Below are 27,348 nucleotides of genomic sequence, written 5' to 3'. Positions count from 1 at the left end.
TGCCTTGTAGACATTTTTCTCGGCCCGCTGCTGGTTGGGCTAACGTGGTGCGTACGTACCAGGTAACCTTGTTTCCAACCACTTTCGGCCCTTGTGGGTGGGCCACGGGCCCCAGTACGTTGGCCCGACTCAGCCAAGCGGCGAATGGTTGTGCTATATAATTTGGCCCCCCAGCACATAGTGTTGTTATATTTAAGCCGCCACACAATCATCCGCAGCAGGCACACCCACCCATTGCCACTCCCACGCCTCCGGCACGCAGGCAAACGAGGCACACCTTGATTTACCTTTGAGAAGAAGCCTGACCCTCCTGCCGCCTGCCTCCTGTCACTTTGGTGGCTTATATTCCAAGTTTCTGGGCTCAATATCGATCGCTGCATTAAAAGTTTCCTACTTCACCCTCAAAAGTCTGTAAGAAGCGGCTCACTGAACTGCCAAAAGAGAGTATCCTACCTCAAGGCGGTTCTCAGCCTCAAAATCTTGAAAAGTTAAAAAAAACTGATTTGAGAAATGTAATACATTGTAAGTAATTATAACTTAACCTGCATTCTTACACTTCTATGCATTCCAATAAAAAATCTACAAATCTCAAGAATCGCATCCTATTACTAGAAAAATAAGCTGCAAAAATTTGCACTTTTAATGGATTTTGCGTGGCTGGATTTTGCAACTTTGTGATTTCTGATTGGGGGAGACTCACTCAAAGTTTGTGGAATAACAAACTTTAAATGCAAAGCAAAAAGTTTGAATCGAAACTGAATATTGGAGGAAGGGGATGGGAGGGCTAGTAATCATTTCCATGGACTCTAGTTCGATAATCAATCAATAAAACTGTCATAACCTTGACACGACTTTCAGTTCAGTTGCCTGCTCCAATTTGTGCTGGGAAATGATAAATGCAAAAGTGTATTGTATAATGGAATCAAAAACAAAGAGTAAGCAGGATAACGTTAGTGCTCGTCTCGAAGGATTTCTTTCAAATTAAAAAAGAGCGCTACTGCCCTAATCACCCATAAAGTCCTGTCGGGCGAGCGGTGAATAAATTGTAACTTTTTCTTCATCGCGAAAGTTTTTGTGTAAAAACCAGCCATGAAAAGTGACAGAAAAAAGAGTTGTCACAAGAGGTGAGGCGCGGAACTTTGTAATATTCTGGCTCAGACTCGGGTGCCATTCAGGGCCTTGGTTTTAAGGTCTTAACATAATTTCGTGGCCTTTTGAGCCCGAGAGCACAAGTTAAGGCTCCTTGATAAATTGCAAAAAGTGCCTGTCAAGTGATAAATGACAAAGAAATTGGCAAATTGTGACCGAAAATATCTCCAACAAAAGGCGACAGATTCCGGGGCAGTGGGTGGACATCTCTGCATTGCAGCTCAGCCCTGATTCTAGTCCTAGACCCAGATATTAATCAGTGTCTAGTAGACGTGAGACTGTGTTTGTGGGGTGTCCTGTTTATTGTTCGGACAATTGCTGAAATTAACAATGAAAGTGCCGCGATTGCTGGCCAGGGAATTGGTTGTTGTAAAATAATTACTTTTATTTTCATTTTCTCTTTTCGTAGCAAATAAATCCCTAGCATGTTAGCCTTATGTAAGCCCCGAAATGTATGCTACAAAACGCACAAAAAGCAGGCATTGAGAAAAAACAGAAAAGCACGCAATGACAGAGCCAAAAACAGAGAAGAAAAAAAAGAAAGAAAGCAAAGAGAACCCGACAGGTGAGAGTGGCCGAAGGAAATTGATTTTCTTCGCACGCCGCGAATAGAATTTTATTCAAATGTGCTCAACTGGGCGAGAGTAATGGGCATGGGAAAAAAGGCAGCAGGATGGGACGGCGCTTAGATGGAGCTGGAGAGGCAGGAGCCACCGCAGCCAATTGGCCGGATGCTTCGGATGGTGGAGCAGGCGCCTGCGCAAACATATCCTGCGCCGTGGAAAGCCCACACACACACAGATACAACGAGGAAGGTGGGGAGCATTCGGCATTCCAGGCTGAATACCGACAAAACAGCATTTGCTTGCTGAGGGCTTGCTGCTCGCTGCTTTCTGGCCAGACAGAAGTTACCTTTGCTCCTGCCCGGACGACAGAACGCACGCTGTTGCCGCGTCCGCTGGATCTGGGATCTGGGAACTGGGAGAACTGGTTTATTGCTTTGCTGTGAACACCAACGTAAAACCCCTAAAACGTATCCGTATCCGCGAATCCTTTGGCGAAACGGTGAATATATCGCAGCAGTGTTGAGCGCGGTGAACGGGTAGAGTGTCAGTGTGTTCGGTGTGAAAAAGGGTTCGAGAGTGTGTGGCGCCCGTTTATATAACATCAGAAACTGCTCCCGGATATACACACATATATATCGAGGACTTATCCGGAGTGACCAAGGAGCGAACGTGGCGTCCAACGAGTCCAGCAGCAGTGCCGCGGGCAGTGGCGCGGAATCCGCCGCCCTGTTCTCGAAATTGCGAAGCTTCTCCATTGGGAGCGGGCCCAACTCGCCGCAGCGTGTAGTCTCCAATCTGCGCGGCTTCCTCACCCATCGCCTGAGCAATATCACACCGAGCGACACAGGTGAGCATTTAATGTCCAGGTGTACACTATACAGGTACAGATATAGGGTATACTGCCCAGGTGCACCGTGCACCATCTCATAGTTGTCGAGTGCTTGCATAACGTGGCGTCTCTGTGAAGGCATATAATTAAAATTAAACAACGTTTCTTGCCCGCAAACACTCGTGGTGGCAAGTGTTTCGTCCTCGTCCTCGCCGTTTTAGTCAAAAGGACTCATCATCGTTGTCCTTTGGCATACACACACATTCAAATAATACACATATAGCTATTTTTTATATAGGAATATATATATATGTATGTGCGAGAGACCTGGCCGACACTTGCCACTTTTCACAGGGTAGACACATTTTATTTATGGCCCCAAAAAAAACGAAACTCGTATTCGTAGGTTCGCAGGTCGCAGCTTTCATTTCATTTCCCTCCCAAACGGGGAACGAAATGAAATGAAACAGTTACCGTTCGACCACCTACAGTCCCACAAAAAAGGACATGAGAGCGCTTATGTAATTCACAGGATACTGAGAAGGTTTTTGCTTTACGAAATAATTACTAAATAAATATGAAATTCTTGATAAATTATAAAGTATTCTTAAAGAAAGGGTTTAAGTTATTAAAATTTATTTTAAGATATTTATTAATACACTAAATCGTTTACTCTTGGAAGTCATTTATAAATAAGGTTTTATGTTTGATGTAGTGCAGGAAATTTCGAAAAAAAATTAATTTATTATTTAAGCTTAAAAAAAATATTAAATATTTAGCACAAAATTTATTTTTCTTCAAAAGAAAACTATATAATATAAAAATGGGAATTATGGAGTAACCAAGGGCAGAGTCTTCAAAGAATGTTCCTTTGACAATCAATTAACCAAGAATTCCCAAACAAACGCTTTTATTAGATTGCGTTGACTAATCAAATTTGTGTCGGTTGTCTCATTAAATCATTACCAGCCTCCTCTGGCTGGGAAATAACAATGTAGAAGGGCCTAGCCTAGTCGTAGTTCATCAGGACAGTGACTACTATATCGACCATCTACCATCTAGCATCTAAATATCGGGTCAGAGGAGAGCCACCTGCCAGAGCGAAGCAATTTTCTCTGGTTCTGCGGCTGCTGCATAATGAAGGCAATAAATATAAATTTCACACACAAACAAAAACAGGACGCCGACGTTGTCGTCATTAGATTGTTTGCCTTGTAGACGCGTTGTAGCGCTGATGTGTTCATAGCGGTTTCATGTCAAAACAAAGGGGGCGCACCGCCACCCCATCACGCCACCCTCTACAGCATCCCACCCAGTTTCCCGTTCCCGGATTCAATCCCAGTTACCACAGCCCGAGCAGCCCGAGGGGATGGAAACGCCAGAAACAAAGGCTGGCAGGAAGGTAGCTCGTAATAAGCTAAACGAGAAACAAGTAACGCATTTGTCTTGATGCTGTCGGATAAAAACGGGCCCGGACATCTCGAGGGTTGCCAGCAAAATGAAAAGGAGTGGGGTTGGAGTGGGGCAGAGTAAAGGACCAGGTCTAGTAGCAGGGCAAGGAGCTGAAGTCGAAGTAGCGACATCAAAAGTCGTAAACCGGTCGCTGATGGTGTTGTTGATTGCTCTGCATTTGCCAAGCTACAAATGGTTACATTTTTGGCCCAGGGTTTGATGCAAAAATTAGCAATCATTTCATTTCAAAATATTCCCAAAAATGTGACATAAAAAGCTACAACTTGAGAAAACTATATATGTCAAAACTTGTACATTGAAACTTAGTGCTAAAGTTTGTAAAAACTTACCATGTTTTCCGTCTGTGTATTAGACCCCTGCTAAAATTAATCGAATGTCTAGCAAAAAGGTAAATTACTTTCACTCCCCACACGACAAAATGGACAGAAAGAAAGCAATAAGTGTTGCAAGTCCAAGTAATTTATGTGCAAATCAATTTGTAATCCAACGCCCGATGCTGACCAGGACCAGGACCACAGAAGGGATGTTCGATGGAAAGTCTCCATGTGTGCGAATACAGGGATATTAGACACGGAGGATATTAGAGCGTGGGGGAAGCCATTTGGCACTCACTCCCCCTAGGGTGTAGGCGCCACTAGCCACGCCCATTTAATGCTTTGATTTATGGGCACAATTGCCTCTAAAGGGACCACCAAAAATGGCGCCTCAGCTCTGAGTTTGGTCCTTTGTCTGTTCCTTTATATTCATGAATATATAGAGTTTTGAAACGGATCCTCGGGCTAAGTGGCTGCGAGTCCTTTGGGAGTTGATAAAAACACATCCACAGCAGCACGCAGCAGCAGAAATAGCAATAAAAACAAAACAGCTCCTGCCAAGAGGGTTGCTAACACGTTTCGGTTAAAAGCGGCCTCACAAAAAGGACACTCTTTTTTGGCCGTCAAAGTGACAAAACTTTTACAATTAAGAGTGTCTTTTTCACGACCGGCTAAGTAGACTTAGCTAACCCAGTTCGCAAACTCAAAATCGATGGAGGGCCGAAAGGCGACACAAGATACGAGATACAAGACAAGGCAATTAAACTTGAAACAGAAACGTCACCAAGAAAACACTTGGCAGTTGGAAGAGGGTTAAGGTAGTTGCTAGCTACTGCGGCCACCGCGCCAAGTTAATCGATCAAGAGTGGCCAAGGTGAGTCCAAAAGTGGAGGCTCATTAGCTGGCCACGGTTCATTAGAGTCACCTCGGAACTCTGGGAACCGGCCACATGCCTCAGCGGGCATCTATAAGCTGGGTTGTTAGCCTAAGCCCTATATCTCAGGTGGGGTTGAGCTAAGACATAAAATAGTGTCAATATAAATACATTATTTCTCTCTCTGCACATCCATCGGACCTGCTCAGAAGGAGGCACGACTACAACCCTTCAGTGTGGCATGCCACTTGAACAAAGCAGCTTACACCACTTGCGGGGAGTTTTACAAGTTCTGTGTTCCTTTTCGGGTGTGAAAGTGGGCGACCGTGGGGGGATGGTATCTTTCCACATAAATCAAATGCAGAACGGGGAAGGGGAAAGGTCGAACACTTGTGGGGATTTTCCGCAGCCTTTTGTCAAGTGCCTGCGTGCAAAATGCGGCTTACCGTAAATATTATGATATATTTTATTTGCTGTTTATTTAAGACTGCACCCCGCAACGTCTGAACATTTGAAATCAGGCAAAGGGAAGGAAAAATATTCTAGATTATTAATTTTAATGATATACGGACTGTACGCCTCACATTTGTTTCCGAGGACGAGTCCTCGTTGCCCAGGCAATGGAAAGCTCCAAAGCACAATTTTCCACATTTCTTATTTGGTTTTTTTTTCTGCCATCTCATTGCAACTGCAAACAGCCCCCGATAAGGCCAAAAGAATAAGGTTGTACAGGGCAATATTGTATTTTTTATGTCTTACCCTTCAGGAGAATGAAATTTTATTTTACGCTGATTACCTCGTCAGACAGACTCGGGCACACCCATCTATCCACGCCCCCCCGCAGAGCTAGCGAGGCCTGGAGCTGAAAAAGCGAATGTAATTTCATTCCCCTTTCTCAGTTTCTCAGGTTTTTCCTGTACATTTTTTTCTGTTTTTTTTTTTGAAAAGCAAACATTACGAGTTGCTGTGAAAAACGACAGGAGCAGGCTGTGGATGTTCCCAGGGTTACAGTGGGCGGCAAAAGTCGGCGATCATCCTTTGTTTGACGTGTATGAGGCAGCCTGGGAGGCGTTAAAGGTCTTTAAGCCTCTTTTTCAGGTTTTTCTCGAAGGATTCGTTGATTCTGGTTGGCTCTGGTTCCCATTTGGCACTTCTAGACTTGACTTGGCCTTTAAAGAACTTTCAAAAACTTAAAAGGTATTTAGTTTACACAAAAGCATCAAGTCTCAGATTTTATTAAAACTCCCTTTCACCTGAAAGACTCTTAAAAATTCAAGGAAAGTATAGAGAAACCTTGGCTTCACCTGAGGTTCCACAGGTAGGGTGCATTAATAATGAAACTTAAAACAAAAACTACATTTTCGGCCTTTGTGCGAGCACATGGGCTGTCATAATTTACTGCGGTGGAAGCTGCATAAAATATGAACCCCGAGTTGCTAATTGAGCCGGTCGGAAGCTGCCACTCGACCCGTGGCAACATGAAAGGAAGTTCAAAATGCCGGAAGTGGGGGTCCGGCCTTTCGCAGGATGAAGAAAAGGCCAGGCCAAACTGTAACTGAAACCAGGAGCTCACATTTTGTATAAATGTTTATGCACGGCCTGGGAAATTTGTCAGCTGTCCGAAGGAGCTTTGAGCCAGCCAGACAGGGCGGAAAAATCAATAAAATTATGAAAACGTAAATACAAATTGCTAGCTCATGTATGTGAACAAAAACAAAGATATATAATCAGTTGAACCTATTGAATCTATTTTATAGACCACAGTATATATTTGGACCTTTGTTTCTTTGAACCCTAAGAAATTTTATTTTATTCAAATGGAATAGAATATATGGAACGGGAATATGAATTCCTAATTTTCTAGGTAAAAAATTAATAATCAAAAAAGCAGATATACATACTTTAACATAACTACTTCCTATATTGATAAAATATCTATCTAGTTTATGTTTCATTATAATCAACATGTAGGCACACGTTTCTGCACTTGACTCTCGAGCATGTTGCAACCCCTGGTGCTGATAAAATCCTGCCCAAAACCACCACCCCCAGGGTCAAGTGCGGCCACCGACCATACCCACCAGACCCTCCAGATCCACCTGACCCACCGGATCCGTCAGTCCTCCTTCTATTATTGTTGTTGGGGGAAACGGGAAACGAGAATTCAAAAATTAAAGTCGCTGGATGGAAAAATAAAAGCAACGAACCCACACAGCATAATTGACTCATGGGCAGCCCGAGGGCTGTTTGAGCATATATACATATATATTCTAGTATGTGTATTCAGTGCCGTCGATCGGGGGGAGAGCTCAAGGTTGCCCCGGGATGGAGGGCGGAGAGATTGGGGCGGCAGATACACGGACACGGGGACGTGGTCATGAAAATTTAATGATAAAACGAAATGTTTTTGTTACGTCTCGTGTACGCCAAAGCCTCATAAGGGGAGGTTCTGGACTTAGATGGTAAGGGATGTGGTGGGGGTGGTGGAAGTGGGGGAGGATGGAGTGGGGTCATATTTACACCCTGCACACGTCGCATTTTAATGTTTGCTCAATGGGGGTGGCTGCTACAAGGTAGATAAATGTTGAAATTAGATCAGTATTGATGGAAACTTTAACAAAACAAACTTACGAAAAACAACTTTTTTTTAGGTTAAAAATGTATAGTACTTTCACTATCTTTTTGTGTCCTTTTGGGGTCCTTATGGCTTGCGTGCGAGTCGAGAGCCTTCCTTTCTTTCGATTTCTTTGTGGGAAAAGCAATAATTATAATTACAGCTTCGATGAGTGCAACCACGTGGCTCTGAGGGCTCTTCACTCCACGTTCCACTTACCTTTCTATTCAATGGGGGTTACAGGATACGCCACAACATTTCCAGACCAAATCCAATTAAAATAATTGCTACACCCTTAGTATACTCCAGGACCCACCACGATAACTGAATAACTTAATTGTACACGTAATTTTTCGGTATTTGTTTTATGATTGAAATGTGTGTCCCTCGCAAAAATGAAATACAAAATATATATAATCGATTAATCCGATACGATCCGATAAATTAAAGCTGTGTAACAATGCCACGAATACAATCCTAATACAAATACAACTTCTGTTCACCAGCAGGCAGCCTTTTGCAACACAGAAACAACATTTCAATCATAAAATGAATCCAACTAACAACTGAAAATTAATCCTAGTTAAGAGTGAGAGGTGTGAGGTGTGCAAAGCAATCAAAAAAAATTAGTCAAAAAAAAATAAAAATAAAAACAAAAAGAAAAATAATTTGCAAGACTAACGAAATCTTGTTTCTGTGTCGTTAAAGGTTGTTCACTGGCATTCGTACAACACCAAATTCAACAACAGCTACACGAAAACATGTAAACCACACAAGAGCAGCAATAATTGTTAACCAAAAGCAACGATAAACCACCTCAAAAGCGAGCTGAACAAAAACTGATTAATTGAAAGAAGAGTGCGGAAGAGCGGAACCGGAAGTAGTCATATTTTTGCAAGCAACTTCCGGCTGTGACCATGAAAAGCTCCCAGATCGGCTCATGAAACCGCAATAAAGAAAAGCTTTAAGGCAAAAGGAAGGAGACAAAGGTAACTGTCAGTACAAAGAGTATAGAACAAAGAGAAACAGCTAAAGAAAGCGAAAATCAGAAACTGAAAGAGTAGGAGAAAGAAAGTCCTTAAAAACCTCTACAACTAAAAACAAAGAGCAACCACCAAAATGGCCTCATTTCAAATACCTGTAATCAACCTCGAGCTGCGTGAGGTTAAGGAGATCGTATGGGAGAAGATCCAGGAGCCTGTGAACCAGCGTCGCCTCATCCTGGTGATCGTGTCCATAGCCCTGCTCCTGGACAACATGCTCTACATGGTGATAGTGCCGATAATACCCGACTATCTGAGGGAAATCGGCAGCTTCGACGATGGACCGACGCCACCGCCATTACGGGATAATATAACGGGAAAAATCATACCCGTACACCACGACCACCATGGGCAGGACTCTGCCACGGGCATCCTGTTTGCTTCGAAGGCCATTGTCCAGCTGATGGTGAATCCCTTTTCGGGCGGCCTTATCGACAAGATCGGCTACGACATTCCCATGATGATCGGCCTGACCATCATGTTCTTCTCCACTGCTGTGTTCGCCTGTGGCAGCAGCTACAGTGTCCTTTTCTTCGCCCGATCCCTGCAGGGAGCTGGCTCCGCCTTTGCGGATACATCGGGACTGGCCATGATCGCCGATCGCTTCACGGAGGAAAACGAGCGCTCCCAGGCGCTGGGCATTGCGCTGGCCTTCATCAGCTTCGGGTGTCTGGTCGCACCGCCGTTCGGAGGAGCTCTATACCAGTTCGCCGGCAAGGAGGTGCCCTTCCTGATCCTGGCACTGGTGTGTCTGCTAGACGGCCTAATGCTACTGCTGGTGATGAAGCCCGTGAAGGAGCAGATCAAGCAGAGCAAGCAGGTACAGGACCAGGTGATTCCCATCTGGCGTCTACTCATGGATCCCTACATTGCCGTCTGCGCCGGAGCCCTGACTATGTCCAATGTGGCACTGGCCTTCCTGGAGCCCACGATCTCGCTCTGGATGGAGGACACAATGACCACGGAAAACTGGAAAATCGGAATGGTCTGGCTGCCGGCGTTCTTCCCCCACGTCCTGGGCGTGGTCATCACCGTGAAGATGGCCCGCAAGTATCCGCAGCACCAGTGGCTCATGGCCGCCGGAGGACTGGCCCTCGAAGGACTCTCCTGCTTCATCATCCCCTTCTGCAGTGGCTACAAGATGCTGATGTTGCCCATCTGTGTGATTTGCTTCGGAATTGCCCTGATCGACACCGCCCTGCTGCCCACCCTGGGTTACCTGGTGGATGTTCGCTATGTGTCCGTCTACGGAAGTATCTACGCTATTGCGGATATATCCTACTCGATCGCCTACGCCGTAGGACCCATCATTGCCGGAGGCGTGGTGGAGGCCATCGGATTCACGGCCCTCAACTTCCTGATAGCCTTCTCCAATCTGGCTTATGTTCCGGTGCTAAGAAAGCTGCGCAATATCTACGACTTTAAGCCATTCGAGAACGAGGCCAACATCCTGATGCAGGACCCGCCCAACAAGGAGTACCAGACCTATGTGATGCACGACCAGAAGCCCGTGGAGGGCGGCCTGAGAAATCATTTGGAGTACGGGCAGCAATATCAGCAGGAGCAGGAGACCAACCTGGACGATCCGCAGTACGACTACCAGGCTCAGCAGGGATACCAGCAGGCGGGAGGCAGCTATCAGCAGGATCAGGGCTACCAGCCGGGCTACCAGGAGCAAGGCGGCAGCTACGCCCCCCAGGGACAGGCCCCCCGTGTGGCCAATCCCTTCCAGCAGCAGCAACAGCAGCAGCAACAACAACAGCAGCCTCAGAGCAGAGGTCCTGCCGGACCGGCGAATCCCTTTAGGCAAGGATTTTAAACTGTTGCCCAAAACCGTTTAAAAACAATACCCCAATAATCCCTATCGTTAAATCATGTTTCGTTTTGTATTCTTTGTTGAACCTACTACTATAAAATAACATATACCCCCGAAAAAAAAAGCAAAACTTATATATTTAGCCTAGAAATATATAGCAAGTGGTACGTACACTATAACGAGCATAACATCTAGATCAGATAGTTAAAAAGCAGCTAGTTAAAGCCTTGCACTGCACCAAATTTTGTATTATACACGAATGTTGAAGCAACTAAATAATCAGGCAGTGATGGGAGAGCTACTAACGAGGTCATCTGGGTGGGGTAAGGGGTTAACAATGGACTTGATGTTCAAAGACAGGCTATTGCAAAATACTCCAAATCAAAATAACTAAATATACAGAATTCAAACGATTTTTTATAGAATGAATAAAACTTCTAAAAGCAATATTCCATAATTTTTATAATTATAATGTATTTCCACCTGACCATTTTCCCCACCTAGATAAGGTATCAAGTCCCAAATGGAGTTCTCCCATCACTGGCTTCGAATATATATACAAATCGCGTATATGCCCCAGCATATATAGCAGCTATATAGAGTGGCCCGATCGGGTCGCCTATGCCCTATACTCAGTACTCATGCAGCCGTTTTCGTGTCTATCAGTCAGTGAAGCTAGAGAAACCAAAGCCTAGGCGTAGTTAGTGGTTAAGGGGAGGGTCGGCATCAGCCCCCTCCCGCCATATCAAATATATACATACCAGATATTATATACACGCAAATATAAAGAATATCTATATACAAGTTAGAGCGTAAGCGGCTAGTCCGGCCATCGGACCACTTTCGCTGAAGTGCCGCCGAGTGTTTGTTGCACAGACAGTGGCATCAATATCGCAGACATATCACAAGTTGCACAAATCGAAACCCTCCCCCACAGAAGGAACTATATTTCGGGTGTCACTGTGGCGGACTTGCAGCGGAAGTGGCTTCCTGGCCGGAGTGGCTACATGATTTCCGGTTCAAGAAAAACATTTTCGGTTCAAAAATTATTAACATAAGACACAACCAAGGTAACGATACATATCAGAGTCGAATGGCTCGCCTGTTAAAATTACCAAAAGTGATATTACTTATTGCTACTAGCCTCTAAAAATATATATACTATATACATATATCGTATCATATCGTAAAAACCTACTTTTAGGCCGTGCATAAACTGTACATAAGTTCTACAAAAATTTGAAATTCAGATTCAAGTTTCACATTTACCTACCAATCAATTATTATTTGCTTGACGACTTCATGGGTCCCTGGATCAGGGGAATGAAGCCCGTGGGAGATCTTCGATAGCATAGCATAAATGTGTGTACCTTGTCTATAAGATAAAGATAAACATTACGATAAACATATTTCAATATACAGATTAACGGTCTAATTGTATTTTGAATTATTTCAAATGCACTTTTTGGATGGCAGTTTACTGCCTCTATATATTATACACTTTTAGCTATATTTATACCGATAGGAATGCTGATCTTTTTCAGCCTATTTATGTACATTTTCGGAATGTGTTTTAGCCAGCAATTGAAGTTAATTACGAGTACATATATCACAGACTTTCAATATCCGTGAGCATATCAGTAAACGGCCATAAAAAGAACTGCTCTCAATGCTAAGAGTATCTTATGAATTACAAAAGCAATTGTTTGGATCGCAGTCTGCAAATCATATTTTAGATACATAAAAATGCACTGATTTAAAAAAATCTTAGTTGACAGGATTTTAGAAAATATTCAACAACTTCAGTTGCAACACTTTTGTTTAGATTTAAAAAGTCAAATATTTATAGCTAATTTTCCTAGATTTTGTTAAAGAAAACCTTTTCTTTTTTTTAATATTTTGTTCGTATCAAGACTACACTCAAAATATAGCTCTATAAATTTACAAAAACTGTAGAAATATTCTTAACTATAAAATGAATTAACTCATGAAAAATCTCCCATCAAAAGTATCAATTAAATCGAAGGACAGGTGAGGTCGTGCGAAGTACGAAGTGTTGAAGCTACTAACATATTTATAAATATGAAGGGCAAAAACCAATGAAAATTAAACCAGAACAATTAATATAGTCAATAAAATATATATATTTATCATTATGTAACATATTATCAATAGAAGATTTAAATAAGTAGCTATCAATAGAATTTTAATTACAAATAACCAAACCAATATATGTAACAAACCCTCAAGAAGCAATATTTTCTCAAGTTTCATTGGAAACACTCATCTAAAAAGAATAAACGCCAAGCTGAGGGGCCATGCAAGGGTCATTCCATCGTCAAAACTTCAAATCAGACTTTAGTTTTAAAGGCAAAATGCTTAGATTCAAAAACCTTGCCTGGCCCTCGAGGCTGGCTGTAGATAGATGTGAAATAAAAGATATATTAGAGAATTTCAGGCATTCAAGATTTCAATAGATTTGAACACTTTTTAACCGAAGTTTGGTAGAGAACAACATGTATATGAATCTTCCAATTTGGGTTTACGACAAAATATATATTTCTACATCTAAGTAATCGCATTATGTAGTCAGCGGAGGATGGCGAGGAGCAGCGTAGCCTAAAGGATACTTAGCAGTGCCGGCAATGTGTAATAACTAACTAAACGAATAAGAGCAAATGGAACGCATCAACTAAATGTGTTGCAACCTGCAAGTAACATACATGTACTATATAATATATATATACGAGTAAATAGACATTTATGAAATGAATTATTAACACATAAAGCAGTTAATTGAATGGTTATAATCTGCGTATTACAAGTGTTGAATGTTCAATAGCATTATATGAATTATGAATTATATACGCGACAGCTATGCGCTATACGGATAATTAATGAGAAATTAATTTTTAATATCTAATATTTACTATAAAAGACAAACGGATTTTAACTTTGGCAACAAAAAAAAATACCGATAGCACAGAACAAAAATAAAAAAAAAATTGATTTGATATTCTTTCGTAATGGGAATTCTCTATCCTCTATCCGATAGTTTCTATGTGTTGTGCATGTGAAGAAGCGTTTTTAGAAAATTTAATTGTATACCCCCTAGAGAAAATAAAATGAGTTTGTAAGCGAGGCCCAATGGAAGAGTTAATGCCGCCACAGTTCAGTTTTTGTATTGTATATAAGGCATATTGTTAGTTTCGAATGTCATTTTTGAATCAAAGTGTTTCAAGTACATACATATTATAGTACCGAACTAAATTATTACGAAAGTCTTTGCAATTTGTTTCGGCTAATGTTATAGACGTTTGTGTTACATATTTACGAGTACCAATAAATATTACGATAAACAGCGGAAATTATTATTGAAAATAAGCTGAAGCTGGAGGCGAGGCAAGAACTAACATTTTAAATCAAGTATCCAAAATCCCAGTTCTGTAACGTTGCTGTTCAATTTCCAAGTCTATCCATCTATATTCTAAACGTAATTATGTTTGTATCTGACTACCGACACCAGATATCGTTCAATTTCAAAGTAACCCCCAGAAAAAACAGAAACTAAGCTATATACAAGTGCTATGCATATCAAAAAGAAGTAAATATTCAAAGACTTGACATAGCTAGAGCATATATTTCCAAAGCAGGCCTAAAGCGAAATCGAATTTGGCAGGAGATGGCAAGCAAGCAATCAGGAACTGCCTTTAAGAAACAAAATGTCCTTGAAGTGAGCTGGGGCAAATCAAAATATTTGCTGCTGGGGAGCTTCAAGGACGCGCCACACTCGCACATCCATGAATTTATAAACGAATTTGGACTGCATCGTTCGAGAATTGCAAATTGCAGATGCATGCTTCTGGCTATGGGAAAATGTTTTGAATCATGAATTGAATTGAACGAGCAGAAATATAACCGAAAGTACATTAAAGCATACACGAATACCGATGATATTGGCAAGAGCTATAAAGGAATGATAAGGCATTATTACAGAGCCACAGCAAACACACTCCCAACACCCACACAACACCCCACACCCCCAACACCCAACAGAAACAAAATAACACAAAAACAAACATGTACTATTGAAATATAATTGTTAACCATGAAAACGGTGTCTTTCAATGGCAATGGAACCCGACAGCTCGTCCGATCTATTAACGATTAATGCAATTAATTAGCTAATGCGGGGACTGGCTATCCAAGGACCTGTCCAATCGGATCCTGTAGTGTACTTTGTCCACATGTCAAGGCGAATCGAGAACTTTTGCCTCAAACTTTGAAGCTCATCCTCACTGTATGTTCTGGGGAATTGTGTGCGTGCCCTGGGGCCAGAAATTTGTGTTGAAAATGATTTTATGTTTGCAATTTCCATTAGCAACTTTGGACCGAGTCACGAACAGCCTGAATGGGGAGTCTGGGTGGGAAGGCACACAAAGTTTTCTTCTTTATTTTTTGGGGAGGATGCCCCAGGCTTTGGCTCACAACCAGTACCAGGATTTAACCGCAAAACCTAAAGGTAGAAAACTTGCCGAGTGTGTATCTGGTATGTGCACGGGAAAAAAATTTAAGATTAAACACATATAGAATTAATTAATGAAGTTTATATATAAAAGAAAATGTCACAAATATATTTTATATTTTTTCCATGTATTTTATCGGGAATATGGCACGTTATTTTTCTTTGTGTCCTTAAGAGTTGTGGCAACCGCAAGCCAAGTCAGCAGTCCTTCCAATCTCGACCACAATGCGTTGGCAATTTTCGCTTTCCGCTTGTTTCAATCCGAACAATTACAGGAATTTCCAATGGCTCTATGCGGCAGTTAATTTGGGTTTGGCGCACAAAAGTATGCTAGGCATTTGCGCTTGCCGCAGAACCGGAAGAGACAAAATAAAGAACGATTTGGAAAATAAAGCCAAGACAGCCACAAAAGCGCAACGTAGTTGTAGCCGTGAAACAACGCCGCTAAGACCGTAAAGGATTTACGGCTCAATTGCTGTGTGCGTGTGGCGGAGGACAAGTCCGAGGGAGCAGCCGTAGAGCAGCCACCCTTGAATGAGACTGGAATAAAGCCCTTTACGAGCAGGCAAACCGAACAAAAGAAGAAAAAACTCATTCAGCCGCCCATTCATCGCCGTTACCAACAATGTTATGACCCCAGCAGACCGTCAGTCCTCCAGTCAGCATCCCAACCCCCGGAGTCTAGGGCACGGAATCCAAATGCCGAACTGGTACCAGCGATGCGGTTGGGGTCACAGCTTGTTCGACGGGTGTTTTATGTAGTCGCAACGTGTTGCGCCCTTTCCCGCTCCCCATTTACGGATTTGTTTTGCCTTTTTAAATTCTTCTCCTTCATTTGCTCCGGTTGCCAGCAGATGCTATTCCTCCGGCTCCCTGGTTCGGTTCGGTTCTAATGAGCTATGGTCCTGGGGTTGACTCTTGCTAAATTGGAATCATGCCGGCAGAAACATTATTTTTCATTGGGATTACATTTTTATCGCATTGTCTGACAGGCGGCAGCAGTTGGCTGTCGTTCCGGGTTTGGGGTTTGGTTTCGGAGGAGGAGCTCCTGCTCCCATGAATTCAAGCGTGATTTTTGCAGCTTAATAATGAGCCCTCGACGCTTTATTGGCGCGTTTTATTGGCCAGCATTTAAAGTAGGGGCGTGTTGGCTTGGCCATAATCCAAGGAATCGTTTCTGTTAATGTGTGAAATTCCCTCCGCCCATTATCGCATATCTGCCGACCGCCATAATAAGTTATCTCCACAACCCCTCAGATCGAACCATGAGATGGCACAAAATCCAACAGATTCGAGCAAATTGAAGGAGACATCAGACCGAAAAATAAGAAGGAAGGAAGGGCATTACTTTTGGGGGATACTTCCCAATGGTGCATGAATATCTGATTAGCTAGCTGTCAATCTAATCAGTATTTCTGGTCATCAATCAATCAATCAAAGGGAAAAGTGTCTCTGGCAGCGGTTATACATAATTGGATCTGACGGTAAGGACTCTGATATTCTGTATCCCAAAAGAGCTAATCACGCCGGCTACATTTTTTGCTAGAGCTGAAATTTATTAAAGGTATATACAAGTTTTTATGTTCACAAGTCTGCATCAAAACTTTCCATCCCCCAAGTCCATTCATATCCATTTGGAAAAACTTTATAATTTGAATTTATATTTGTACATCAAAGAGTAAAGTAACAAGGCCGATAACTTTCCATCAACTTTTTCTAAATTGAAATTTGCTCTATTGGCGCGAGGGAGTTGGCCTGAAAAATGAAGCAACCACCCCGGGAAACCCAAACCAGAGCTTTAATTACTTAATTTGAATTTCTCAACGTCGCTTCCTAACACAATTTATTACAATTTGCATGATGGGTATGATGGGTCGGTCTACTGCTGGCTGGTTAGTCCTTTGTACAGGTTACAGTTAGTGGTTGTCCTTGTTCCAAGCCGGAGATAGATACATCGGAACAATAGAGCGGACCGGCGGCCCAAATTGCTGCCACGCGACTCCATTGTGTGATTACCTCCGCCAGTTGCTAGTGGTTTGGTTTGGGGCATCTTTAGCGAGATAATGAAAAAAGGATAATAAATTGTATTAAATTTGACATCGTTGGTGGGAGCGGCGCGTGTCGTTTCCTTTCATCCCAATTGCCGTAGAATAACTTTTATTAATAACATTATGATTGGCCCCAAGTTAGCTAGAAAATGGTTGGGAGAGAAGTGCTTCAAAGCGGTCATTGCCATGACCCTGAAGTGCCTGTTATATATATCTCTACGTTTTTTACTCTCAAGTGGCCGGCAATTTAGATAGGAGTTTTTATACTCTTACGAAGGGCAACTTAAAATGTTATAAGAACTTCAAGACACTTCTTTCTGACCCTCTGAAAATGGATTTTTGGTCAATTTAATTTGGCTTTGTTTTCATTGTCTGATTGAGAGCAAATAAGTACTTTATAAAGATGAAAAATATATATTTTTTTATTTAACAACATAGTCCAAACACCTCAAAAAAAGTTTCCATTTTAAAGGGAATTGGATAATTTGTGTTTACCCAACGAAGGATGTCAATTACATTTTTCCAGGAAGGTTTCAAAGTAAAGATTGCTGTTTACAAAAATAGGATGTCAATTACCTATTTCTGGAGTTATCTTGGCTTGTACTTGTTAGCTGTAAAATAGCCTTGGAACGATTGACAATAACACTTCGGCAATTTCGGTAGAACCGAAGAGACCCACTCAGCCATTTTGGACATGTGAACTAGGGCCGGAAATTCGAGCTACTCGGGCGCAATGGCAACCGGAAGTGCTTATACAGTTGAATTACAGCAATGACGGCTAAAGTTTTTATGACCATGTCAGGACGGCTAAGAGGAAATGAGCCGGGCTTTAAGCTCAAGAGTTTTCAGTTTCCTTGTCCGATTTTATTGCATTCTGGCCGGCGGAAGCCTGGCCGAGACAATAAATGGCTAACTTGCACGAATTTGTTCGAATCTCGTGAGTGAGTGAAGGATGCCTTGGATTGGGAGTAGGGTGAGGTAATGTAATTTGAACTGAAGATAAGGGAATCGAATCAAGGGTTGGCCCAAATAAATTCCTAACTTTATGACGCATCGCCAATACATCTTTTACCTTTTCACCGAGCTGTCACTTGAATCGATAAGAATTCGATTTGGGAATTTTTTGTTTTTGGCTTTGGCTTTCTGCGGAGGCATCCGAGTCACTTGAGCCGCCTGACAATGATTAACTAGTTCTACAAATTACTCAACAATTTAATTTGGTGTTAAACAAGTCAGTCAAGTTACTAATCAGCGATCGTCGCTTCGCCTCTATGGTTTCTTTGTTTTCTTTCAGGATGGCGAGACTCGATTCTGTCGATTCCAAAGAAATGGCTCTCCACCGCCGAGTCCGTGGACGAATTTGGATTCCCTGACGTGAGTAAAATTGATTAAACAATTTCGCATTTTCTGTGCATTCCAGCGGGCAAATATTTGGACAAGAGCCTGGAACACGACTGCTACTTGAATAATTCAAAGACAAACAGGCGGACAGACTAATCCTGTTTGTTATAATTACAAATGCAAATAACAGGCCCTTTTGTATGGCAACCGGAAAAGGGGGAGCAGCCTGGCAACCAACCTGCCACGGCGAACGAGCCGAGCAAACAAAATCCACTCAACCTTTTGCTGTTTTCCATGCACAACCCTCATAGAGATAGAGAACCCATTCACCCCTCGTACTTACCTGTTAAAAAAAGCACAGCAGCCGAAGTCAGAGTTGGCAATTGGAATTAGACGAGAAATATTAATAAAAATCACTTCGTCCTCTTTTCATAAAATATAATTTTAAAGCTGAAAATATATGTAATTTCCTAAAATTTAAAGCTTCCATTTTTGCAAAAAAAAAGATCCCAGTGGACAATCCTGACGGCCACCCCTGGAAAATAAAGCCAGACATCAGAACTGCAAAGCGGCATCTGAAAGGGGATCTACTGACAAAGACAAGTGACAGACAGGAGGCAGGATATTCGGCATAGCAGAGTTTCAGATTTGGCTTTGAAAGCCGAGAACAGGAAAACTGCGAAAGTCAACGACATGTTGACACTTTCAACATTTCCTCAGCATTTGGATAAGTGAAAATTTGTGTATTTTGCACAGCAGGTGCAAATAAACGAAGGTCGCATGATTTATTCAAAATGATTATCTTCAGCTTCCAACGAATACAACTCAGAATCAAATTGTTGGACTTCCCCCAAGCAATACTTTCAATAGTTTTCTAGTAAGGGTGACTTGCTGGAAAATACGAAAAAATAGAGAAAATAAATTCCAAGGACCCAGAGCACAATGTCAGATTCAAGAAATGCCATTTCTTTCCTTTCCTTTCTTTTTTGTGATATGAAATTCGGTTCCCCAGGGCATACACTTTTTTTCTGGCAAGGCAGGGAAACTTTCCGTAATGCCATGCATACAAATGAGGAAAATGGAAAATGGGAAATGGGTGGAGGGCGGAGGATAAAGAAAAGTGGCATTGCCAAGTGTCTGTGACGCAAAGTGAATGAAGAAATGAAATGAAAATTACTGAACCCTTCACCAAAAACCCTTTTCAGACTCTACCCAAGGTGCCCGTTCCGCCGCTGGATGAAACGATGGCCGACTACATCCGGGCCCTGGAGCCGATCACCACGCCGGCGCAGCTGGAGCGGACCAAGGAGCTCATCAAGCAGTTCGTGGCCCCCCAAGGCCTCGGGCCGCGACTGCACCAGTATCTCCTGGACAAACGCGATGCTGAGGATAACTGGGTAAGCTTTTATCTCTAGGCATTTTCGTTTCAAATTGTTATGATTTCTTTATTTGGGAGAAGATATTCACATTTTTAAGGAAATTTAGAAAACGCCTTCTTTACTTTTTGTTACTATGTTGCAAAATCCCTTTATTCTGGCGGATAAAGTGTGTGGTAACATCTACAAAGTTGATTTAGCCGTGGGAGCTTCAGTAACTGTCGGAGGACTGTCGATGATGATCGGAGCCGTGGGAATGGGAGTATTTGGAGTAGGAACGTTGCTATCATTGGGAGATGGGGGCTGGGGCACACTGATGGTGGTGCCGGAGGGTGTAATGACGTCATCGCTGCCCGAGGGGGTGGCGGTGGTGTCCGACTCGCTAGGAGGTGTTGGCACGCTCGGGGTAGTGGTAGTTGGGGCAGCGGTAGTGGTGGTGGTGGTAGTGGTGGTTGTGTCAGCCGAGGTAGTGGTGGTTGGGGCAACCGTGGTGGTAGTAGGAGCAATGGTCGTGGGATCATCTGCGGTATTAATGTCCACGCAAGTGGGTCCAAAGGCCAGGCTGCTGCAGGGACCAGTCGGCAGGTAGGAGTTGCAGGGCTGGCAGCCCTGGAGCGGGTAGCTGAAGTAGTTGTTGTTGGTGCAGTTGGTCGCAATGGGACTGATTCTGCCGGCGACCGTGGTGCACTTGTAGTAGGCCTGGGGATTGGTATAGATGGGCAAACTCAAGCCGGCCGCCGGGCATACGACGGGGGAGATCTCTTGCGTGTATATTGGCGTCCTGTCGCATTGTTGGGCGTTGACAGCCACGAAGGCGGCGAGCACAAGGATTACTTTATTAGGACAATAAGGATAGGAGAAAGGGAGAGTTTCAGAGTTAATACAATAATACATATCACTATATAGATCGTAGCAGTTATTCCGTTTAAAATTTTGTCCATATTAGGAAATTGTATTCTTAAGGGAAGGTATCCTGTTTATCCGTGTGGAATGCTTACCGGTCTTCATGTTTCCTGCTGATTCGGGTTACTTGCGAGACTCTATGAAGGATTCGTTGTCTGGCTGCTAACTCGGCTCACCGATCACTGATGCACTCCAACCAGAAGCAAAGCCTATTTATTCCACCTCGGGCCCCATGTTAGACACGTTTAATCAACCCGCCCCAGGTTCTAGATTAATTCTTGTTCTGTCGTCCGCGATGCGAAAATGAAATCAGCAATGCCAAATGCCGAACGAAGTACGCTAATTGCGCCTTAGACTTCGGTTCGATTTCGGTTTCGGTTTCGGTTTTGGTAATCTCCCCCTTTTGGGGCCCAAAGATAACGCTCTTCTTGGAGCGGAAACTATTTCGAATCCGATCTTTGGAAGATGTAGTAACCTATGGGGTGACTCCCATTCATTCCAAGTGTCATGTCAATTAGCATCGCTGCCAAGATCATCTTCTCGGAAGCTCCATCAAAATGACTTCATGGCATTTTTCCGATGAATTGAAATTCTCAGCACTTTATCAATTTTTTTCCAGATAGCAGGTTACTACCTTTGGTTGACATCAACAGCCTCAGTATCATTTTGGGGAAGCACTACACGAAATTTTTTTATTGTTTTCTTAATTTCTTAAATATGTGTCACGGGTATAGCCAATATTATGTTCAATTACGGAAGATAGTCTTACAGATTTAGTCTTAGAGCTCATTTTTTAAAACACATTATGTCTCTAAATACGGAAAACTTCTTTGAGATTCTGATGATCACTTAAAGTGTAATTTACAGCCACTTCGAACCCATAAAGATTATATCATATTGAACTATTATATGTCGCAGTTTATGACATTTTCTTCCAATCGCTGCTTCAACATTTCATTTTTTTTTTCATTTTACAATATCGGTATCGTATGTCAGTCATGGGTCTATCAAAAATATTCCGTAAATAACAAGAAATCGCAATCAATTAACAATTTTGACTTTCCACTGCGATAAGGAGTTTCTGGAAACCAGTTCGCGTTTCTATGTATTCTCCGGGCGGAGTACCCGACAAATAAAAATAAATTTTTGCAGTTCACGATATTTAATTTATTGCTATTCAGAGTAGTGAATGAAATTCCGCTTGCTAGAAAGTAAAGATGTGGACATTGGAACTGGCGATCTGGGGGCTACTAATTCTGGGGGAATTAGGCGCTGGCTGGCTTCTTGCCGGCTGGCTTGGGTGGCGATGGCTTCTTGGCAGCCTTGGAGGGGGTGGGAGCAGCTGGCTTCTTGGCGGCAGCGGAAGCGGCAGTGGGCTTCTTGGCCAGCTTGTTGGGCACGGGAATAGTGGGCTTCTTGATAGGCACTGGCACCACGGGCTTCTTCACCTTGTTGGGAACGGGCACGGCAGGCTTGGACACTTCCACGGTGGGTGGAGTTGGTGGCTCTGGAGCGGGAGTGGGAGGAATGGGGTGGGACTCGACCTCCTCCACGGACTCGTGTTCGTGCTCGTGTTCGTGCTCATGCTCGTGGTGGTGGCCATGATGGTGCTCGCCACTCTCGTTCTCCAGCTCGGATTGGGCAGAGGCAATCACTGGGGGAGAGTCTTCAACGAGGTGCATGGTGACGGGAGCGGCAGTAGGCAGGACATCCATAGGAGGAGCAGGTACGTAGTGGGCGGGCGAGGTGCACTGCTGGAGGACGAAGGTGAAGACCTCACCAGATGGACAGTGGGCCGTCAGCTGGCTGCCGTAGACACCGGAGCAAACATAGTACTCGGAGTTGCTGTGGTAGCTCGGCCAGCGGATTCCGATCTCGTTGCGGGCGCACTGCAGCTTATAGTCCAGGCGGGCCTGGCTAAGAGCCAGCAGGCTCAAAAGGGTCAGGGCGAAGACTGCAAGGACCCAAGAAGTTAGACAGGAAGTGGCGGGATTCCAGGAAATATTTCTCACCTTTCATATCGAAATGGGTCCGAGTTGTTTATCCGTGAAGGTTCGGGGGATGTGTGGTACTGCTCTGTCTCCGGACCAAATGCCATTATTTATACCACTCCGCATCTTGCTATCATCAATCATCGATCGCCCCGTGATTCTATTGATTTCTCTGATAGGAGTTTTTTGGCTCCGGGCCCCACCCATTCAAAAATACCCAAAAAGATTCAAAGCTAATTGAATTTGTGTCGAACATGAAAAGGAAATGGCAGCCACTAACACATTTTTCATGTCCCACCCTTTTGTGGGACCTTCGAAGTTATGATCAACGAAGTTTATAACTTTATTTATAGTTTTAAGTTAAGACTCTTTATTTTTAGTTTATTATAATTTGTATCCTTCTTGCAGGCTTACTATTACTGGCTCAACGACATGTACATGAATGTGCGCATACCCTTGCCGATCAACTCGAATCCGGGCATGGTGTTCCCGCCCCGTCGCTTCAAGACGGTCCACGACGTCGCCAACTTTGCCGCCCGACTGCTGGACGGGATCCTGGCCCATCGCGAGATGCTCGACAGCGGTGAGTTGCCCCAGGAGCGGGCCGCCTCGCGGGAGAAGAACCAACCGCTTTGCATGGCGCAGTATTACCGCTTGTTGGGCTCCTGTCGGCGACCTGGTGTGGAGCGGGACTCCCAGTTCCTGCCCTCCCGAGAGCGTCTGAGCGACGAGGACCGGCACGTGGTTGTGATCTGCCGCAACCAGATGTACTGCGTGGTGTTGCAGGCCAGCGACCGGGGCAAGTTGTCCGAAAGCGAGATCGCCTCCCAGATCCTATACGTCCTGAGCGATGCTCCCTGTTTGCCCTCGAAACCGGCTCCAGTGGGTCTGCTGACCGCCGAACCGAGGACCCGCTGGGCTCACGACCGGGAGCTGCTACAGCAGGACGAGCAGAATCAGCGCAACCTGGAGCTGATCGAGACCGCCCAGGTGGTGCTCTGCCTGGACGAGCCGTTGGCCAATAACTTCAATGCCCGTGGATTCACCGGCGCCACGCCCTCTGTCCATCGGGCCGGAGATCGTGATGAGACGAACATGGCCCAGGAGATGATCCACGGCGGCGGCAGCGAATACAATTCTGGTAATCGTTGGTTCGACAAAACCATGCAGGTGAGTGAGGAGTATTTAAAATATACTTAATATACCAATTTCAGATGTATTAATAAAACCAGAATAAGGTTTTTCAATAAGATATTTTTTCGAATTTTCTGGGGGGTTTCATTCAAAATTATTAAAATGTATAAAGTCCCAATATGGGCCAAAGCGAAGTCTATATCTCTGCCAAAACTGATCAGATTCTTGAGCGGTGTACCTTAAACGATTTGTGTTTCGATTCTGCTCCGATCTGCTTCAAAATCTGGAAACAAATTATTTTTTAGAATTTTTGCCAAATTTTCCAGGGGGTCCCCTTCAAAATGATGAAAATTTAGGTAGCCCCAATATGAGCCACAGCGAAGTCTATATCTCTGCCAATAATCATCCGATTCTCAAGCGGTATACCGTGTACGATTTTTATTTCGATTCCCCATTAATCTGCATCAAAATCTGGAAACAATTATTTTTTAGATTTTTTAAACCCCAATGGGAAGCCCCAGCGAATGCAATATCTTTGCCAAAAATCATCCGATCCTTGATACCTTAACGATTTTTTTAATATAGTTTGTGTATATTTAAAATGCTCTTCTTCCACCTTCCAGCTCATTATCTGTACTGATGGAACTTGGGGTCTATGCTACGAGCACTCAACTTCAGAGGGCATTGCTGTGGTCCAACTGCTGGAAAAGATCTACAAGAACATCGAGGAACATCCGGCAGAGGATAATGGTCTGCCTCAGCACCATTTGCCGCCACCGGAGCGTCTGGAGTGGCATGTCAGTCAGCAGATAAACTTGCGGTTCGGGCAGGCCTCCAAGAGCGTGGACAGGGCCATAGATGATCTTGACTTTTATGTGTACCGCTACCAGCACTACGGCAAAAGCTTCATCAAATCCTGCCAGGTCAGTCCGGATGTTTACATCCAGTTGGCCCTTCAACTGGCTCACTACAAGCTCTATGGTCGTCTGGTGGCCACCTACGAAAGTGCTTCGACACGGCGATTCCTTCATGTAAGTTATTCGTTGTCAACCTAATACTTTGGCCAATATTTACCTTGTCTATTAACCAATTTTCAGGGCCGAGTAGATTGCATCCGAGCGGCCAGTTCAGAGGCCTTGGAGTGGGCCAAGGCCATGTGCCAGGGTGAGGGCGCCAATGTTCCTCTGGAGAGCGATCGCGAGGATGAGGAGGAGTCACGCAAGGTCAAGTTTAGCATTTACAGTGTGGGTATTTCTCTAGCTAATGCTTCTGCCCACCGTCCTCGGAACGAGTAACTTATATGCATTCTTTCCTGCCAACCCACAGAAGGATCACTTGCGAGAACTATTCCGGTGTGCCGTAGCCCGCCAGACCGAGGTGATGGTGAAGAACATCCTGGGCAGTGGCATTGACATCCCGCTGCTGGGTCTCCGTGAGGCCAGTGTGGAGGTTACCGGCGAAATGCACGAGCTCTTCACGGACGAATCCTACAAGATCTCGCAGTGCTTCCTGTTATCCACTAGTCAGGTAGTAATCGGCCATCAAAACCCATACATTTTGCACCACTTTGCACTTTCACATTTGCACCACCTAATCTAATCTTGCACCACAGCACTGAAAGCACCAACCAGCTGAAAAAAATGCTCCAAAAGGTATCTAAAAAATTTTACAGGGAACTAAGAAGTTCTTCCGAGATCACCTATTTCTATAACTCATATAACTCTCTTTTCGGAAAACAGGTGGCCTGCAGCACGGATAGCTTCATGGGCTATGGCCCGGTGACACCGCGTGGATATGGTTGCTCCTACAATCCGCAGCCGGAGCAGATCGTCTTCTGCGTGTCGGCGTTCTATTCCTGCGAGGACACCAGTGCCTCGCGATATGCCAAGTCGCTGCAGGATTCGCTGGACATCATGCGCGACCTACTACAAAATTAAGGAGGGATCATCGAACCGATCGATGAGCAACCGAAACATATCAGAAAATGTACCTTAGCAGGTTAGCGAACGAAACTAAAAATAAGTAAGAGTAACTAGAGACCGCCCGGGCGTTTCATTTGTGACCAAAGCACCACCAAGTGAGCCACCCAACGAGGGTGGGATCCGAGGGATATCCGCGGATAATGAGAAAGAATCGAAACCTAATGTCAATCACTACCATGTTGAGACGAAATCCTATTTGTGCAGCAACCCATTTGCTTTAACTATCTTTTTACCTAAGTCCATATAGAGCATAATCCTTGTAGTTCGACGTAGAGAAACTCTAGTCAATTAAATGTGTTTTAGAGGCATTTTATGTGCAAAAAATGAAAACTGTTAGTGCTGTTATCTGAATGTGTTAATTGTGAAATATCTAATGAAATATTCTGAATGTTATTCTATATCATCTAATGCTAACGAAATTAGCCGAGCTTCGATTTGTTTCCTAATTTTAACTAAAATGCCCCCAAGTATGCAATACTTTGTTAAAAGCGTTAAGTTTCAAATGCGTTATAATAGGTGTTACAGATAAATTATAAATAATACTAACCAAAAACATTAACCAAAAGTAATCTATGCTTGTTACTAAAATTTCGTTGTTGTTCGTTTGAGAAATTATGAAAGTAAAGAAATCATATAGTGTCTGTTGAGAAGTTTCAAGAAAAATATATTCGTGTTTTAGAGAGCAAAATGGTATACCGTAACTACAGGCTTTTTGGATGAACATATATGAATATACAACCCAAATAATGAATAAAAAGAAATTGTAGAAGAATATATAGATATATATATGTATATGTAAACGCGTATAGACTTGAGAAGTAACAATACATATCAATAAATTTATATACACCCCGAGGAAGGGTCTTCAAAAAGCTATGAGAGTTTCCACAAAAGAGGGACGAACGAAAGATCGGAAGCTAAAATTATATAACGATATATGTTTGTTCGAACTGTTAGTGAAAAAGTATATGTTTCGGTAGTAATTCGAAGCTATCAATATTCTACAAAACAAAGATATACACTTACAAAATATACGTATGTTATTTACAAGAGAAATTTATGTGAAACGTTAAAGGACAACCAGATACATACTATATCAAACTAGTTGCTGTGTTCATTGTTGCTATATATGTATTACTGTCTAGACCATCTAACTGTTAACCGAACTATCCTACTCTATATCCTGAATTCAGACTACATGCAGTTCTGTTTCCTTAATGTTCGCCGTTGAGTTTCATCCCCAGTTTCAATGGCCCCCAAGGCCGCAGTTATTGTATGCAAAAATAATCACCAAACAAATAAAGTCAAATAAATGCATTCCAAAGAAGTTGTGCTTATTCCTGACCTACAATTGATCTGTCCATGAACGT

At 43.3% G+C, this 27,348-nt stretch overlaps 4 protein-coding genes across 4 annotated transcripts; 2 read left to right on the top strand and 2 right to left on the bottom strand.

The window, feature by feature from the left end:
* The first annotated feature begins 1,838 nt into the window (after positions 1 to 1,838).
* LOC6499911 (choline O-acetyltransferase) lies at positions 1,839 to 27,305 on the top strand. Its single transcript, XM_001953613.3, has 9 exons — positions 1,839 to 1,892; positions 2,256 to 2,562; positions 18,546 to 18,625; positions 19,798 to 19,989; positions 23,271 to 24,032; positions 24,620 to 25,027; positions 25,094 to 25,240; positions 25,323 to 25,523; positions 25,736 to 27,305. Exons 1-9 carry the CDS (start codon positions 1,839 to 1,841, stop codon positions 25,931 to 25,933), a joined length of 2,349 nt encoding a protein of 782 aa, XP_001953649.2. The 3' UTR covers positions 25,934 to 27,305.
* LOC26513882 (vesicular acetylcholine transporter) lies at positions 2,425 to 14,793 on the top strand. The gene is made up of 2 exons (XM_014911738.3): positions 2,425 to 2,562; positions 8,528 to 14,793. Exon 2 carries the CDS (start codon positions 8,939 to 8,941, stop codon positions 10,679 to 10,681), a length of 1,743 nt encoding a protein of 580 aa, XP_014767224.1. The 5' UTR covers positions 2,425 to 2,562; positions 8,528 to 8,938; the 3' UTR covers positions 10,682 to 14,793.
* Positions 20,017 to 21,158, bottom strand: LOC6500651 (peritrophin-55). Its single transcript, XM_032456336.2, has 2 exons — positions 20,967 to 21,158; positions 20,017 to 20,801 (listed from the first exon to the last, which is right to left on the bottom strand). The coding sequence occupies exons 1-2, from the start codon at positions 20,974 to 20,976 to the stop codon at positions 20,152 to 20,154; spliced, it is 660 nt and encodes a 219-aa protein (XP_032312227.2). The 5' UTR covers positions 20,977 to 21,158; the 3' UTR covers positions 20,017 to 20,151.
* Positions 22,015 to 22,985, bottom strand: LOC6500650 (vegetative cell wall protein gp1). Its single transcript, XM_001953614.4, has 2 exons — positions 22,884 to 22,985; positions 22,015 to 22,825 (listed from the first exon to the last, which is right to left on the bottom strand). Exons 1-2 carry the CDS (start codon positions 22,888 to 22,890, stop codon positions 22,137 to 22,139), a joined length of 696 nt encoding a protein of 231 aa, XP_001953650.1. The 5' UTR covers positions 22,891 to 22,985; the 3' UTR covers positions 22,015 to 22,136.
* Positions 27,306 to 27,348: the final 43 nt, after the last annotated feature.

The sequence above is a fragment of the Drosophila ananassae genome, chromosome 2L (assembly GCF_017639315.1).
Source record: "Drosophila ananassae strain 14024-0371.13 chromosome 2L, ASM1763931v2, whole genome shotgun sequence".
Taxonomy (NCBI): domain Eukaryota; kingdom Metazoa; phylum Arthropoda; class Insecta; order Diptera; family Drosophilidae; genus Drosophila; species Drosophila ananassae.
This window is presented reverse-complemented; position numbering and strand designations above follow the sequence as displayed.

Coding starts and splice junctions, on each gene's coding strand:
- LOC6499911 (XM_001953613.3), top strand. CDS start 1,839: ATGGAGCTGGAGAGGCAGGAGCCACCGCAGCCAATTGGCCGGATGCTT. Junction 19,990..23,270: donor GCGATGCTGAGGATAACTGG/GTAAGCTTTTAT, acceptor TCCTTCTTGCAG/GCTTACTATTACTGGCTCAA. Junction 25,241..25,322: donor TCAAGTTTAGCATTTACAGT/GTGGGTATTTCT, acceptor GCCAACCCACAG/AAGGATCACTTGCGAGAACT.
- LOC26513882 (XM_014911738.3), top strand. CDS start 8,939: ATGGCCTCATTTCAAATACCTGTAATCAACCTCGAGCTGCGTGAGGTT.